The sequence below is a fragment of the Lipotes vexillifer genome, unplaced genomic scaffold (assembly GCF_000442215.2).
Source record: "Lipotes vexillifer unplaced genomic scaffold, Lipotes_vexillifer_v1.1 scaffold860, whole genome shotgun sequence".
NCBI lineage: Eukaryota > Metazoa > Chordata > Mammalia > Artiodactyla > Lipotidae > Lipotes > Lipotes vexillifer.
In genome coordinates this window covers 1856331-1867254 of record NW_006789568.1, presented here as the reverse complement: position 1 = coordinate 1867254, position 10924 = coordinate 1856331, and the positions used below count along the sequence as shown (strand labels likewise).

At 62.3% G+C, this 10924-nt stretch overlaps 2 protein-coding genes across 2 annotated transcripts in view; one reads left to right on the top strand and one right to left on the bottom strand.

Annotated features, from left to right (window-relative positions):
- The window catches only part of LOC103087660 (ephexin-1), a 13604-nt gene extending 10502 nt beyond the window's left edge, over nt 1-3102 (top strand). Inside the window, exons 8-10 of the mRNA XM_007462770.1 lie at nt 591-670; nt 1408-1512; nt 2908-3102. Coding sequence (XP_007462832.1) covers nt 591-670; nt 1408-1512; nt 2908-3098 — 376 coding nt within the window. The 3' untranslated portion in view covers nt 3099-3102. The remainder of the gene's footprint in view (nt 1-590; nt 671-1407; nt 1513-2907) is intronic.
- Nucleotides 3103-6217: 3115 nt separating this feature from the next.
- Nucleotides 6218-10924, bottom strand: part of SNORC (secondary ossification center associated regulator of chondrocyte maturation) — a 6576-nt gene continuing 1869 nt past the window's right edge. Inside the window, exons 2-3 of the mRNA XM_007462769.1 lie at nt 6458-6640; nt 6218-6363 (exon numbers count right to left, since the gene is read on the bottom strand). Coding sequence (XP_007462831.1) covers nt 6254-6363; nt 6458-6640 — 293 coding nt within the window. The 3' untranslated portion in view covers nt 6218-6253. The remainder of the gene's footprint in view (nt 6364-6457; nt 6641-10924) is intronic.

The following is a 10924-nucleotide window of genomic DNA, read 5'->3' as shown; positions in this document are numbered from 1 at the left end:
TGTGTGTGTGTGTGTGTGTGTGTGTGTGTGTGTGTGTGTGTGTTCGTGTTCCCTTGGGCGTCAGACTCTGGGCGGGCCCCTCTGTTCTGATGAGTTGCCCTTGGGCCCGACCGACCAGTGAACCACTGTCGCTGTGTGGCCTCAGGCCCACCTGCACCTCTGAGCTGCCAGGCCAGCCGCCCTGCAGCCCCTGTGCAGTGCCCAGCACCCCCTAGCCCAGAACTTACAGGTGTCGCCCTGCACATCGCGGTCCAGTTCTGACTGCCTGGGGCAGGGGTGGCATCAGCCTCTCCCGATTCCACGGACCATGGCTCAGGGCAGCTGGCAGCTGAGGGCTCGCCTCTGGGTTAACTTTGGGCTATCGTGGGCTCACCCTCACTCACTGACTTTAAAGATGTACCAGGGAGGTTCTATAGTGCTCTGCCCCCGTCCCACCACTGGATTCCCGGCCCCGTCCACGCCATCCTGCTGCGGCCCTGTGCCAGGCCCAGGACCCAGTGGCCAGCTTGCTGGATGCCTGGCGCAGTGGTTCCCCTCACATGGGGTCCGTTGCTCTGCGGTTGGGGCATTTGTCCTCTTCCCTGTCCCAGGAGCGAGATGAAGCGTTGGATGACCTCGCTGGCCCCCAACCGAAGAACCAAGTTTGTTTCCTTCACGTCCCGGCTGCTGGGTAGGTGGCCCACTGGGGAGGGGGCACCCGCCGGGTGGGGCAGGGGAGGGTCCAGGGAGCCTCGTGGCGGCCCTGCCTGTCACAGCTGCGTCAGCCTCAGGGGCCTCTGCACTCTGCCTGAAGGGCCTGCGGGGCCGCTGGGAAGACTGCTTTGCCTGCCCCGGGGTCCCTAGCACCCCGGTGCAAGCTTAGTACCCCACGGAGGACACGGTTGTGCCTGAGCTTTGCAAACGTTTTGATGGTTAATGAAGAAATAAAAGCCACTGGGTCATAAGTGACAGATATCACAAGGAAACCAAGAAGAATTCGGGCCCACAAGGCAAACGCCAGTGTTCTCTGGGGTGGCCAGTTGTCTGAAAACCTTACAAAATATAAAAGGGCGCAAGTCCAGCTGCCTGATAGAGACGCTGCCATCCTGACCGAGCGCACAGAGCCCTGACTGTCCCCAAACTGCTCCCAGGGCCCAGCCCAGGACCAAGCAGCTCCTTCTGAAGTCTCAATAAGAGCCCCTCAAGCCTGTTCATCCCTGTTTTGTTCAGAACTCCTGGCGCTTTGACGGCCTTTTCTTTGGAGCCACACGCCCCTCCCTCGAATGAGCCCTCTTTCAGTTGCTGCGGGAGTTTGCGTTGTCTCCGGGACAGGCAGCGTGCCCCTGCTAACTGCTGAGGCAGAAGTGGGGGGCCAGGGCGGGTGCCGTGGTGATGAGGACATGCCGCCCCCCTCTCTCCTCCCTTCAGACTGCCCCCAGGTCCAGTGTGTGCACCCGTACATGGCCCAGCAGCCGGACGAGCTGACGCTGGATCTGGCCGACATCCTGAACATCCTGGACAAGACAGAGGATGGTGAGGCCCGGGGGCTGGGTGCCTCTCCCACTCAAGGCTCCCTGCCCCCCACTCCTGGGGCTCTGTCCCAGCCTGAGGGATGCAGTGGAGAAGCAGACGGAAGAGCCGGCTGAGAGGCAGGCAGAGCCCAGGGCCGTGCTGCCTCTCTGCTCCCGTAGACCATTCTGCCCCTCGTGGCTTCCGCTGGCCTTTTCTCCGCATAGAGCAGGCATCTCTCGCAGTGCCTCCACTCCTTCCCCGGAGCTGTGAGGTCCGCCTTCCCCCACTTAGCATGAGGCCCGGCTGAGCACCTGGCTCTCTGTCCCTTCCCCTCATCCGGCCCTGGCATCAGCCCCCATCACAGTGGGAGGGGTGATGGCCAGGAGCACCCTGACCCTGACCCTGACCCCGTATTTGCAACAAGCTTCCAGATGAGCCTGTGACCACCAGGCTTATAGCCCCACATGGGCCAGAGAGCCACCCGCCGGGGCTCCCGCCCACTCTTGCTGTTGGCATCAGTGCCAGAGTTTCACTCCCCTCCCCTGAAAAATTGATCCCTTATTTCTACATCAATTGTTCCTAACCTAAATCCCCAAAAGTACACAAAGCATCTCCCCCCAACCCCATTTCCTCCTCTTTTTCAAGACCCTGGCTGGAAAGTCTCAGGCTGGTGACCTCCAGAGAAGGCCATTTCCACCCTTCCCAAATCCTAGGGCCTCACCCAGCATTGGGAGAACAGTGGTTCCTGCCCTCCCCCTCCCCCTGCAAAATATAAACAGCCTGACGCCCCTCCCACTTGGCCCTCAGGTCCCAGGTCTTAGCCCTGCCCCAGACCTGCCAGCAGGACCTGCGGTTCGGGCCCCAGGCCCCCAGCAGAGACACTGTGATACAGGGATGGGGGGTAGAGAGCTAGGGCACTCGGCCAGTTCGTGACGGCCACCCTCGGCTGACCACCCAGCTCCCGGGAGGCTGAGGCTCAGGGAGGGGCTGCCCAACCAGAGGGTGATGGTAGCATTCACGGCCAGGGAACCACGCAGTCAGCTACCACCCCACCAGCTCCTCAATGCCTCGTGCTTTTGGGGGTGGCCCCTGGGGTCTCCTGGCCTCACGTGGGGCAGCCTAGGATGGTTTGAGAGCTTGGGAATGGGTTCCAAAGTCAATACATCTGGGACACGCGGTGGTTCTGACCCCGCCTTGTGCACACACCGCGCTCCCTGGGAGGGCAGCACGCACCCAGCTCATGGGGATTAACCAGGTCTGGGCATTTCCAGCAATGCGTCTGAGGACAGGGGACCTCTGGAAAGGCCGGCTGGAACCCTGCGTCTCCTTTTCCTCTGCTCCCCACACAGGCCGGGGCGAGGCCCAGCCTGCGCCACTTGGAGAGCTTCTGACCCTCCCCTTCCCCTCCCTACGCAGGGTGGATCTTTGGCGAGCGTCTGCATGACCAGGAGAGAGGCTGGTTCCCCAGCAACATGACTGAGGAGATCTTGAATCCGAAGATTCGGTCCCAGAACCTCAAGGAGTGTTTCCGTGTCCACAAGATGGATGACCCTCAGCGCAGCCAGAATAAGGACCGCAGGAAGCTGGGCAGCCGAAATCGGCAGTGACCCCTGGCCCCCGGCCTAGCCGAGGGATATGGGTGGGCGGGAGCAGGTCGTGGCGGGCAGCCGGGCTCAGCGGGAAGGCCGGACACCGCTGCAGGCAGCAGGGTGTGACCTGGGGTGCCTTGGCAGGAGTCGCCTCCACCCCTCACCCCTGCTACGTGGTTAGTGCTCATGTGGCTTGGCCCCTTGCTCACGAACTGCAGAAAAGGTGCCCATGTCTCTCTGCTGCATTTGTAAATGAAAAAGTATTTTAAACAGTGTTACACCACCTCTTCTTGTCTCTTGGGAGGGGCAGACAGAGGACGGGCATGCTCCAGGGCACTTCCCAGGCACTGAGAGGCCCCAGACCCAGGGTGTCCCTGGCCAAGGGCAGGTGCAAAGGTGATGATGTTATGACCCCTGCACGTGTCCTCTCCCCTGGAAGCTGTTAGAATCGGCCAGGTGCACAGATGGACCACCCTTGCCTGATGAGCTTGACGAGTGTCCTTTGGCCTCCGACTCAAAGGACTGAGAGACCAAGCGCCTCTGTCCACCTCCGCCCCAAGCCTCCGCCAGTCTCTGGCTGCACGGCCAGGCCTGCCTCACGGCCACCAGAGCTTGGCTGAGGGCCCATGCCACCTTTGGCTCCCTGATGGGCTGGATGTAACTCGTATCTTCTGGCCTCTTCCGGAGCCCAGGTGTTATAAAGAAATGACTTGGTCACTGCATCCGGTATGGGTTATGGTTCTGAGTAAAGCAAATAGCATTTCTGGCTGCATTAAAAGAAGCATCATGTATAAAATAAAAGAGAGGAAGGTCTACTTTTTATTACCCTTGTGCGCACAAGAATGAGGTGTTTCGGTCTGGCAGGGAGAGAAGAGCCCCCTTCAAGCCCAGTGGAGGAGGTGTGTCCCAGGGAAAGGGCTAAGGAGGCTTCCGGTGGAGGAAGAAACAGCCGGGGTTGGGGCCTCAGGACGGGAGTGGATTTGGACCTCTACTTGTGGAGGGACTCCAGAAACCGGATAAGCTGTTTGAGGCAGTGGGGGACACCCATCTGCAGTTGGGACACTGTGGCACAGAGGTGTCAGTGGGTGGTGGTCCCATAAGGGATCTGACCACCAGGTTTGGGACGGCGGCTCCCCACCTGGCCAGGCACTGGCCTGGGACACTTCCTCCCGCCTCCAGAGGCGGCAGCCAGTTACCGGAGGCTGCAGCTGGCCCTCGGAGCCACCCGACACCCGGCTCTGTCCTGGAATGTGGAGGGCCTTGAATCCCAGCCCGCCCAGTCCTGCCTGCCTGTGGCCATGCCCTTTCTGCCAGGACACACTTAGAAGCCCAGGATTTAGATCAAGTGGGACGTTGCAGCATCTTCCCACAGGCCACCGCACGGCCCTTGGCGTTCTTGAGACCTCAGACCCTTTGAGAACTGGATGAATCCCTGGAAGATGCACACGTAACCAACATGCTGGTCCAACTGGAGAGGGACGCCCCTGGTCCCAGTGAGGGGCTGATGCTCTTGGGGCCTCCTCCCTGCAGCCCCAGGGGAAGTACCTGAGTTTCCCAGGGGTGAGGGGAGGGGGAGGGGGACCATTTCGGAGTCCCATACTGCTCCTGGCAGGGCGGGGCTGGGGAGGGGAGCCGTTGGTCCTGGCCCATGTCCCGCTTTTCTTTTTGGAGCTGGGAAACAGCATACTGACTTGGGTGACCTGCTCTAAGGAGGGCTTCAGCTACTGCCGTTTATGTGTAATAATGTAAACAGTTTCATGAAAACCTGTCAGTTTCATAACAGTCTTTTATAAGCAGAAACTTAAGCCATTATGTGTTTTGGGGAGTGTGAGTGGGTACCACGTGTGGCCATCTGGCGTATCCAGGAGAAAACTGGTCTTAGCCAGAACAGGTAGTCAGGAGCTCAGAGAAACCAAGGAGGCCAAAACAATTGCTAGAGACAATGGTGAAAAAAAAAAGGAACAGCTCACTCCACCAGCACTCACTCAAAAGGATCTTCTTGTGGCCCAGGTGTTAAACTATCACTGGGGTTTGCAGACAGTGCCCCCTCTAGGCCTTAGGGTCCTCACTCCAAGGGTCCTTGGAGGATGGGGACAGGACGCAGTTCTGGCTTCTTTCCTGCTGCACCCAGAGCAGGTAAGCCACTATTTTAAATCCCTCTCTCTAAATGATAAAAGTTAGGCTTCCTGGGAAGTATGGAAGACAGAGTGCGTGACCAAGGGCCCAGTGCCAGGGCCAAGCTGGGGCGTGGCACGGCTGGGTGGTTCCTCATGCCTCACTTAGCTGCCATAGTTTCAGGGTTGAACTGAAAAAAGATGAGCTTGAAAAGCCTTTTTGTTTTCTTTCTCTAAACAAACAGCCGTCCTGCGTGGGGTTGCCCGCTCTGCCCAAGGCTCCGCGAAGCCCCCTGCACAAGCTTACACAAGCCAGGGGAGGGAGGCGGTCTGGGGCTGTGGGTTGCGGAGCCAGGACAGGGGCCCACAGCACCTGGGCTTCACCCCTCTGCTCATTCGCTCCTTGGGCTCCCCGGGGAAGAGGGGCCCCCAGGGGTCCTGAGGGTGCAGGTCTGGGGCTCAGAGCCTGCAGATAGCACGCTGGCTGCGAGTAAGACGCCCCAAACCCCCAAAGTCACTGGCCTCTGGTTGTGGAGCCGGGACAGCCCAGGGTCCCGCGGACCCCACCATCACCCAGCGAGGCGCAGAAAGCAGGGCGCCGGGCCCGGGGCAGGCCGCTGCCTCTCCTGCCCTCGGGGCCTCACGCCGGTCCGCGCTCGCAGCGCTCCAGGGCTGGAGCTGAGGGTGCGGAAGAGGGCAGGCCCCGGGCAGTTTGCGGGACGAGCAGGGGACTGCGGCACGGGGACTCCGCGCTCCCAAGGCCTCGCCGAGAACTCTGACCAGAGCACTCCGCAAGCCCCGCTCACGCACACCGGCGGCCTCCGGCGCACGCGCATCGCGCACGCACCCGCGCTCCTGCGGGGCCCCGGCGCACGTGCGCTCACGCACGCGCGCGTGTGCGCGCATGTGCGCGCCTCGAGCCCCGAGCACGTGCACGTCGCCTGCCCCCCCCACCCCCACCCCGCTCGCCCACACACTGACGCGCGGACACATGGAGATACGGGGGCGCGCACCGGGGGTGCCGCCGAGTCGCGCTGCGGCGCGGCCCCTTTATTCGCTTCAGGAGGCGGAAAACTTTCTCAGCGCGACGACCACGAGCGCCAGCACCACGCAGGTGGCCAGCAGGGCGGCGATGACGATGGCCGCGATGGCGCCGGGTCCCAGCAAGCCTGCGGAGGACGGAGGGCCGCGTTAGCCCCGAGGCCCGGCCCCCCTCCCACCCCTTCCTCCCGGCCCGCCCGGCCCCCGCGCCCCAGCCCGTACCGCCGCCCTGGTCCAGACGCTCCCGCGCGGTGCTGTCTTCGGGGCTCGGCGCGGCGGTGGGCGAGGGCGGGCCGCTGACCGCCGGCTCCCGGGCGGGGCTGGTGCTCTCCACGGGGCCTTCTCCCGACGGCAGCTCGGCGGGCTCGTTCCACAGGGTGGGCACGGGCTCCTGCGGGCCCTCGGCTGCAAAGCCAAGGACAGGTGTGGGGGCCTGGGCGGTAGGGCCGACGGGGACGTCGCCCCCGCCGTTGACCGACTGGGAAGGAGCGCTGAGTGCCGGGCTCTGGGGCACAGCGCGGTGCTTGCCGCTTCGCAGGTGAGACAATGGAGGCCGAGTCGCCCACGTGTGGCCCCAGAGCCCCCGCTGGGGTCAGGCCACCCCTGCCATGAGCGGACAGGTTGATGGGGGAGGAGGGCACTGAGGGACCAACAGGCCCACTCGGGAGGAAGCTGGAAGAACTTCGGGCTGGCAGCGAGCTTCAGGGCAGGGGGGCCGGGGGGAGGCAGGGCACTTCGACTCCCAGCAGAGCCTGGGCCCCCCCCCCCCATCTGAACTGCTGGGCTCTGTAGGTCCTGGGGAAGTGACACTTGTAAAGGGTCCTTTCCCCACACCCGCACAGGGCAGCCCCAGGGCAGCCTTCACCCTGGAGAAGGCGCCGGGAGGGTGAGGCATTGCCCTCTCCAGGAACCAGGGTTCCTGCCCAGCGCGGCCGGTGAGCAAATATGGCCCACTGCTGCCGGAGGTGGAGAGGAGAGGCCTGCCCCACACCCCAGGGGCAGCCGGCCCTGCTGCTTCTCGGCCCTAACCTGGGCAGAGTGGAGCAGCCCCCAGGGCCTGGGGCCTAGCGCCTGCACATGCCTCCACACGCCCCCCGAGTGTCTGAGGCTTAGAGCGCAGCGGCCTCTCTAGCCTAAGAAACTGTGATGCCTGCACGTTGCTGCCTCCAGACAAAACAGGGCCAGAGGGGTGGGCAGGGGTGTCTGTGGTCAGTGTAAGGGAAGCCCCAGGAAAGGGTAAGCCCTCAGCCCCGCACTAGCTGGGGCTCCGTCAGCACATCAGTCTCCGGGCAGCGTTTTCTGCAGGAGCCTTTCTCTGCTCATGGGTTGGGGGTTAGCAGGATTTAGGGTACCCAGGGGCCCCAGAGAACGAGAGGGACAGGCTGAGAGGCCTGCACGGTAACCCCAGGCAGCCCACACCAACTTTGCTCCCCCGTCAAGGATCCTAGCCTGAGGAGCCTCGCAGCAACACCCCAGCCCTGAGTGATCTCTCTTGTGATCCAGGGATGCTAGAATGGGCTTACTGGGCATCACAGCACACCGTCTCATTGATAGCAGCTGCTCTGTGGTCTGCCAAGAAGACCGAGGCTCAGGTTAAGCTGAGGTGGGCGCTGTGCTGGCTGTTAGGTGCTGCTGGGGATTGAAGCCCCTGAAGAGGTTGTGCTTCCCGAGAAGCTCCCTGGGAAGTTGTGGTTCCGTCAACACTGTGGCCAGCCCACCTGCGGTCCCTGGGGCACGTTTCACACTTGGGGGCTCCACCCCTGAGAGCTTCCCCAGGGCACAGACAAGACAGACCCACACCCTCTGCTTCCAGGCTCACCAGCTCCTGGAGAGGGGGCTGCTCTGGGAAGACACAAAGGTACTTCCAGGGTTCTTCTGCCAACGTGTCCACCTGAGGCAAATCATGAATAAACAGCCAAACCCAAATTCCAGGGCAGTCTTAAAATAACTAGGCTTTCAAAAACGTTAAGGTCATGAGAGACAAAGAAAGGGTGAGGAATTGTTCCAGGTTGGGGACTAAGGAGCTGTGACAGCACAACGCACCGTGCGTTCCTGGATGGAACATTATGGAGTCACTGGTGAACTGTGAATAAGGCCGTACTTCAGGTGATAGTACCATGTCAGTTTTCACTTCCTGATTTGGATAACTGACTCTGCTTATGTAAGAGAATGTCCTTGTCCTTAGGAAGTATTTAGGGACAAAGGGGCATGATGTCTGCACCTTAACTGTCAAATGGTTCAGCAATCAGCTAAGTGAGTAAATAGAGACAGGAAGACGGTGAGAAGAGCAAACATGGCAAGATGTTGGCGGTCGGTGAATCCAATTGAAGAGCCTACTGGAGTTCACCGGATAATTCTTGTAACTTTTCTGTAAACTTCAGATCATTTCATGACAATTTTACAAGGCCCCCAGCTCCCAGGCCCTGCCCCTGGTGCCGCTCCCAGGCCCTGCCCCTGGTGCCTCTCCCAGGCCTCAGCTGGATCAGTTCTGAGGCTCAGCTTGCAGGCAGGGACTGCTGTCATATTCCCGGGGCGTGCCCAGGCCTTTGCCTCTTTTCAGGAGCACCGTTGGCAAGGAGGCCCCTCAGGGCCGGAAGGCCCCTGCGTCCACTGTGTGGAAGCCTCCCCTCCCAGGGCCCAGGCTGAAGCAGTGCTGGTGTGTGGGGCCCCCCCTGGTCCACCACCAACTTAAAAGACTCCCCTGTGAGGAAGGGGAAAGTGACTCTGTCAGGCCTCCCCCTGTCGCTGCCTGGGAGGGCTGGGGTCTGCAGCCTGCAGCTGCCATGGAAGGCTCCAGGCCCTAGGCATGCCTGCCTCAGGCTCTCCGGGGCTGAGCAGAAAAAAGGCCTGGGTCTACCCACCGCTTGGCAGGCCCTGAGGTCTAGGGCTCACAGACTGCCTGTCCTCCAGATAAATGAACAAACCACGGGTCCCCACTTGCTCACCACACGCCCAAGACAGAGTGGCAGCCAGGCACCTCCCTGTCCTACCACCACCAGCCAAAGCTCACCTCCAACTGCCAGGCCTCTGGCCAGAGAGGCCACCACAGGGCTACTGGGTATCAGGGCCAGCCAACCTGGTGGCGTCCAAGGAGTCAGCCCCAAGCTCAGGAAGAGGAGTGCCAGGCTCCACACCCCCTGGAGGGCAGGGGCTCACTCCCAGGAACTAGTGGTCGCCCTCTGCCCTTTTGCCAGAGCCTGGGAGCCGTCTCTGGGGGCAGAAGGGCCCTCTGAGCGGGGTACTCGGAGACCCACCCAGACCTTCTCCCTGTCTGCCCCCAGTGACCCAGCCTCACTCTGTTCCTCCCCACAGAAGCCTGGACCCTCCCTGCCAGACACGCCAGCCCAGGCCCCCTTATCCCTGCTGTGCACACCCCCTCCAGCCCCTTCAAGACTCGGCCAGTCTCTGAAGCTTGACGGGCTGAATCCATTGGCTTCCAAATCAGGAGGGCTGGGTCCAAATCCCGGCTCCATCACAGCCTCACCCTGGGACCACCTGGGACCTTCGCCGCCTGCCTTCACTTCCCGACCTGTGGAATGGGGGTTGGACCGTGCCTCTCACAGCCCTCACAAGGTGGTGACTGTGCTGTCAAGGCCATCGTCAGCTGCTGCCTCTGCCCTGGGGCCTTTCTGGCCTGGGCACCATGGCCCTTGCCCCCCTGCGGGCTTTGCGCCTGCTGTAGCTGACCATCACCGGGAGACCCCCAGAGGCTGATCCGGGCTTCAAGGACTCATCTGCACCCAAGCAGCCAGGGCCCAGGGGCCAGCCAGCTCCCTGCCAGCCCAGGTGGGTGCCCCAGCGGCACACGTGGGCCAGAGCCGCAGCCTGCGCTCAGTCACCGGCCGCCTTTTGCAGCTGCCAAGGAGGGTCAGGCATTTTCTTGTCCTCATCTACGTGCCTCTTTATTCTCTCAATTTGCCGTAGCCAGAGGGGGAAGCAAATCTATTCCCCAGATCTATCCTTCTGGGGAGCCATGAACAGAAGCCGTTGTCAGGGAGCTTCCCCACAGCAGGCCCCATCTGAGGAGGGGGAAAGAAATGCCAGGCAGAGGGACTGGTATGCGGGCAGGCGTGGACGGCGAGCAGAGACGTTAAGCGAGGATGGAGAAGGGAGGACAAGGACCGGAGTGAGCAGCGACCGGCAGCTCCGCGCGCTGAGAGCCCCACAGAAGTGGGCGCCTCGTGACCCTGCCACGGGCCTGGGCACCGTGGGCTCTCCTCCAGCCCCACCACCTTTCGGCAAATAAGCTTGTTTAATGCTCAGTCTGACCACTGGGCCCGGAGGCCAGGCGCCCAAGCTCACAGACAGCCTTTGTGCGGCCGTGAAGGGCCTTTTCATCCCTGCCCTGGCCTCCCGCCCGCTCAGCCTGGCCTGCTCCCCCCACCTTGGTAGCTGTGGCCACGGGCGACCCACAGGGAGGGCAGCAGCCCACTCCCTCCCCGCCTGCCTGCTCGGGACCCCAGCCCAGGGAGCAGCGGGCCAGGGGCCTGTGGGGCCTGCTGCACACCTGCTCTGAGCCTCCAGCCGGGGGTGGGGCGGCCAGGAGCCTCCCGAACCCACTCCCTCCCAGAGCGGCAGGGCGGACCACAGCCAGCCGGAACCCCAAAGACTACGGGGTGGGGCTGGCCTGCCTGCCCTTGGTAGGACACGTGGAGGGGACTCGGGAGGTGAGGCCAGGTGAGGTCCCGC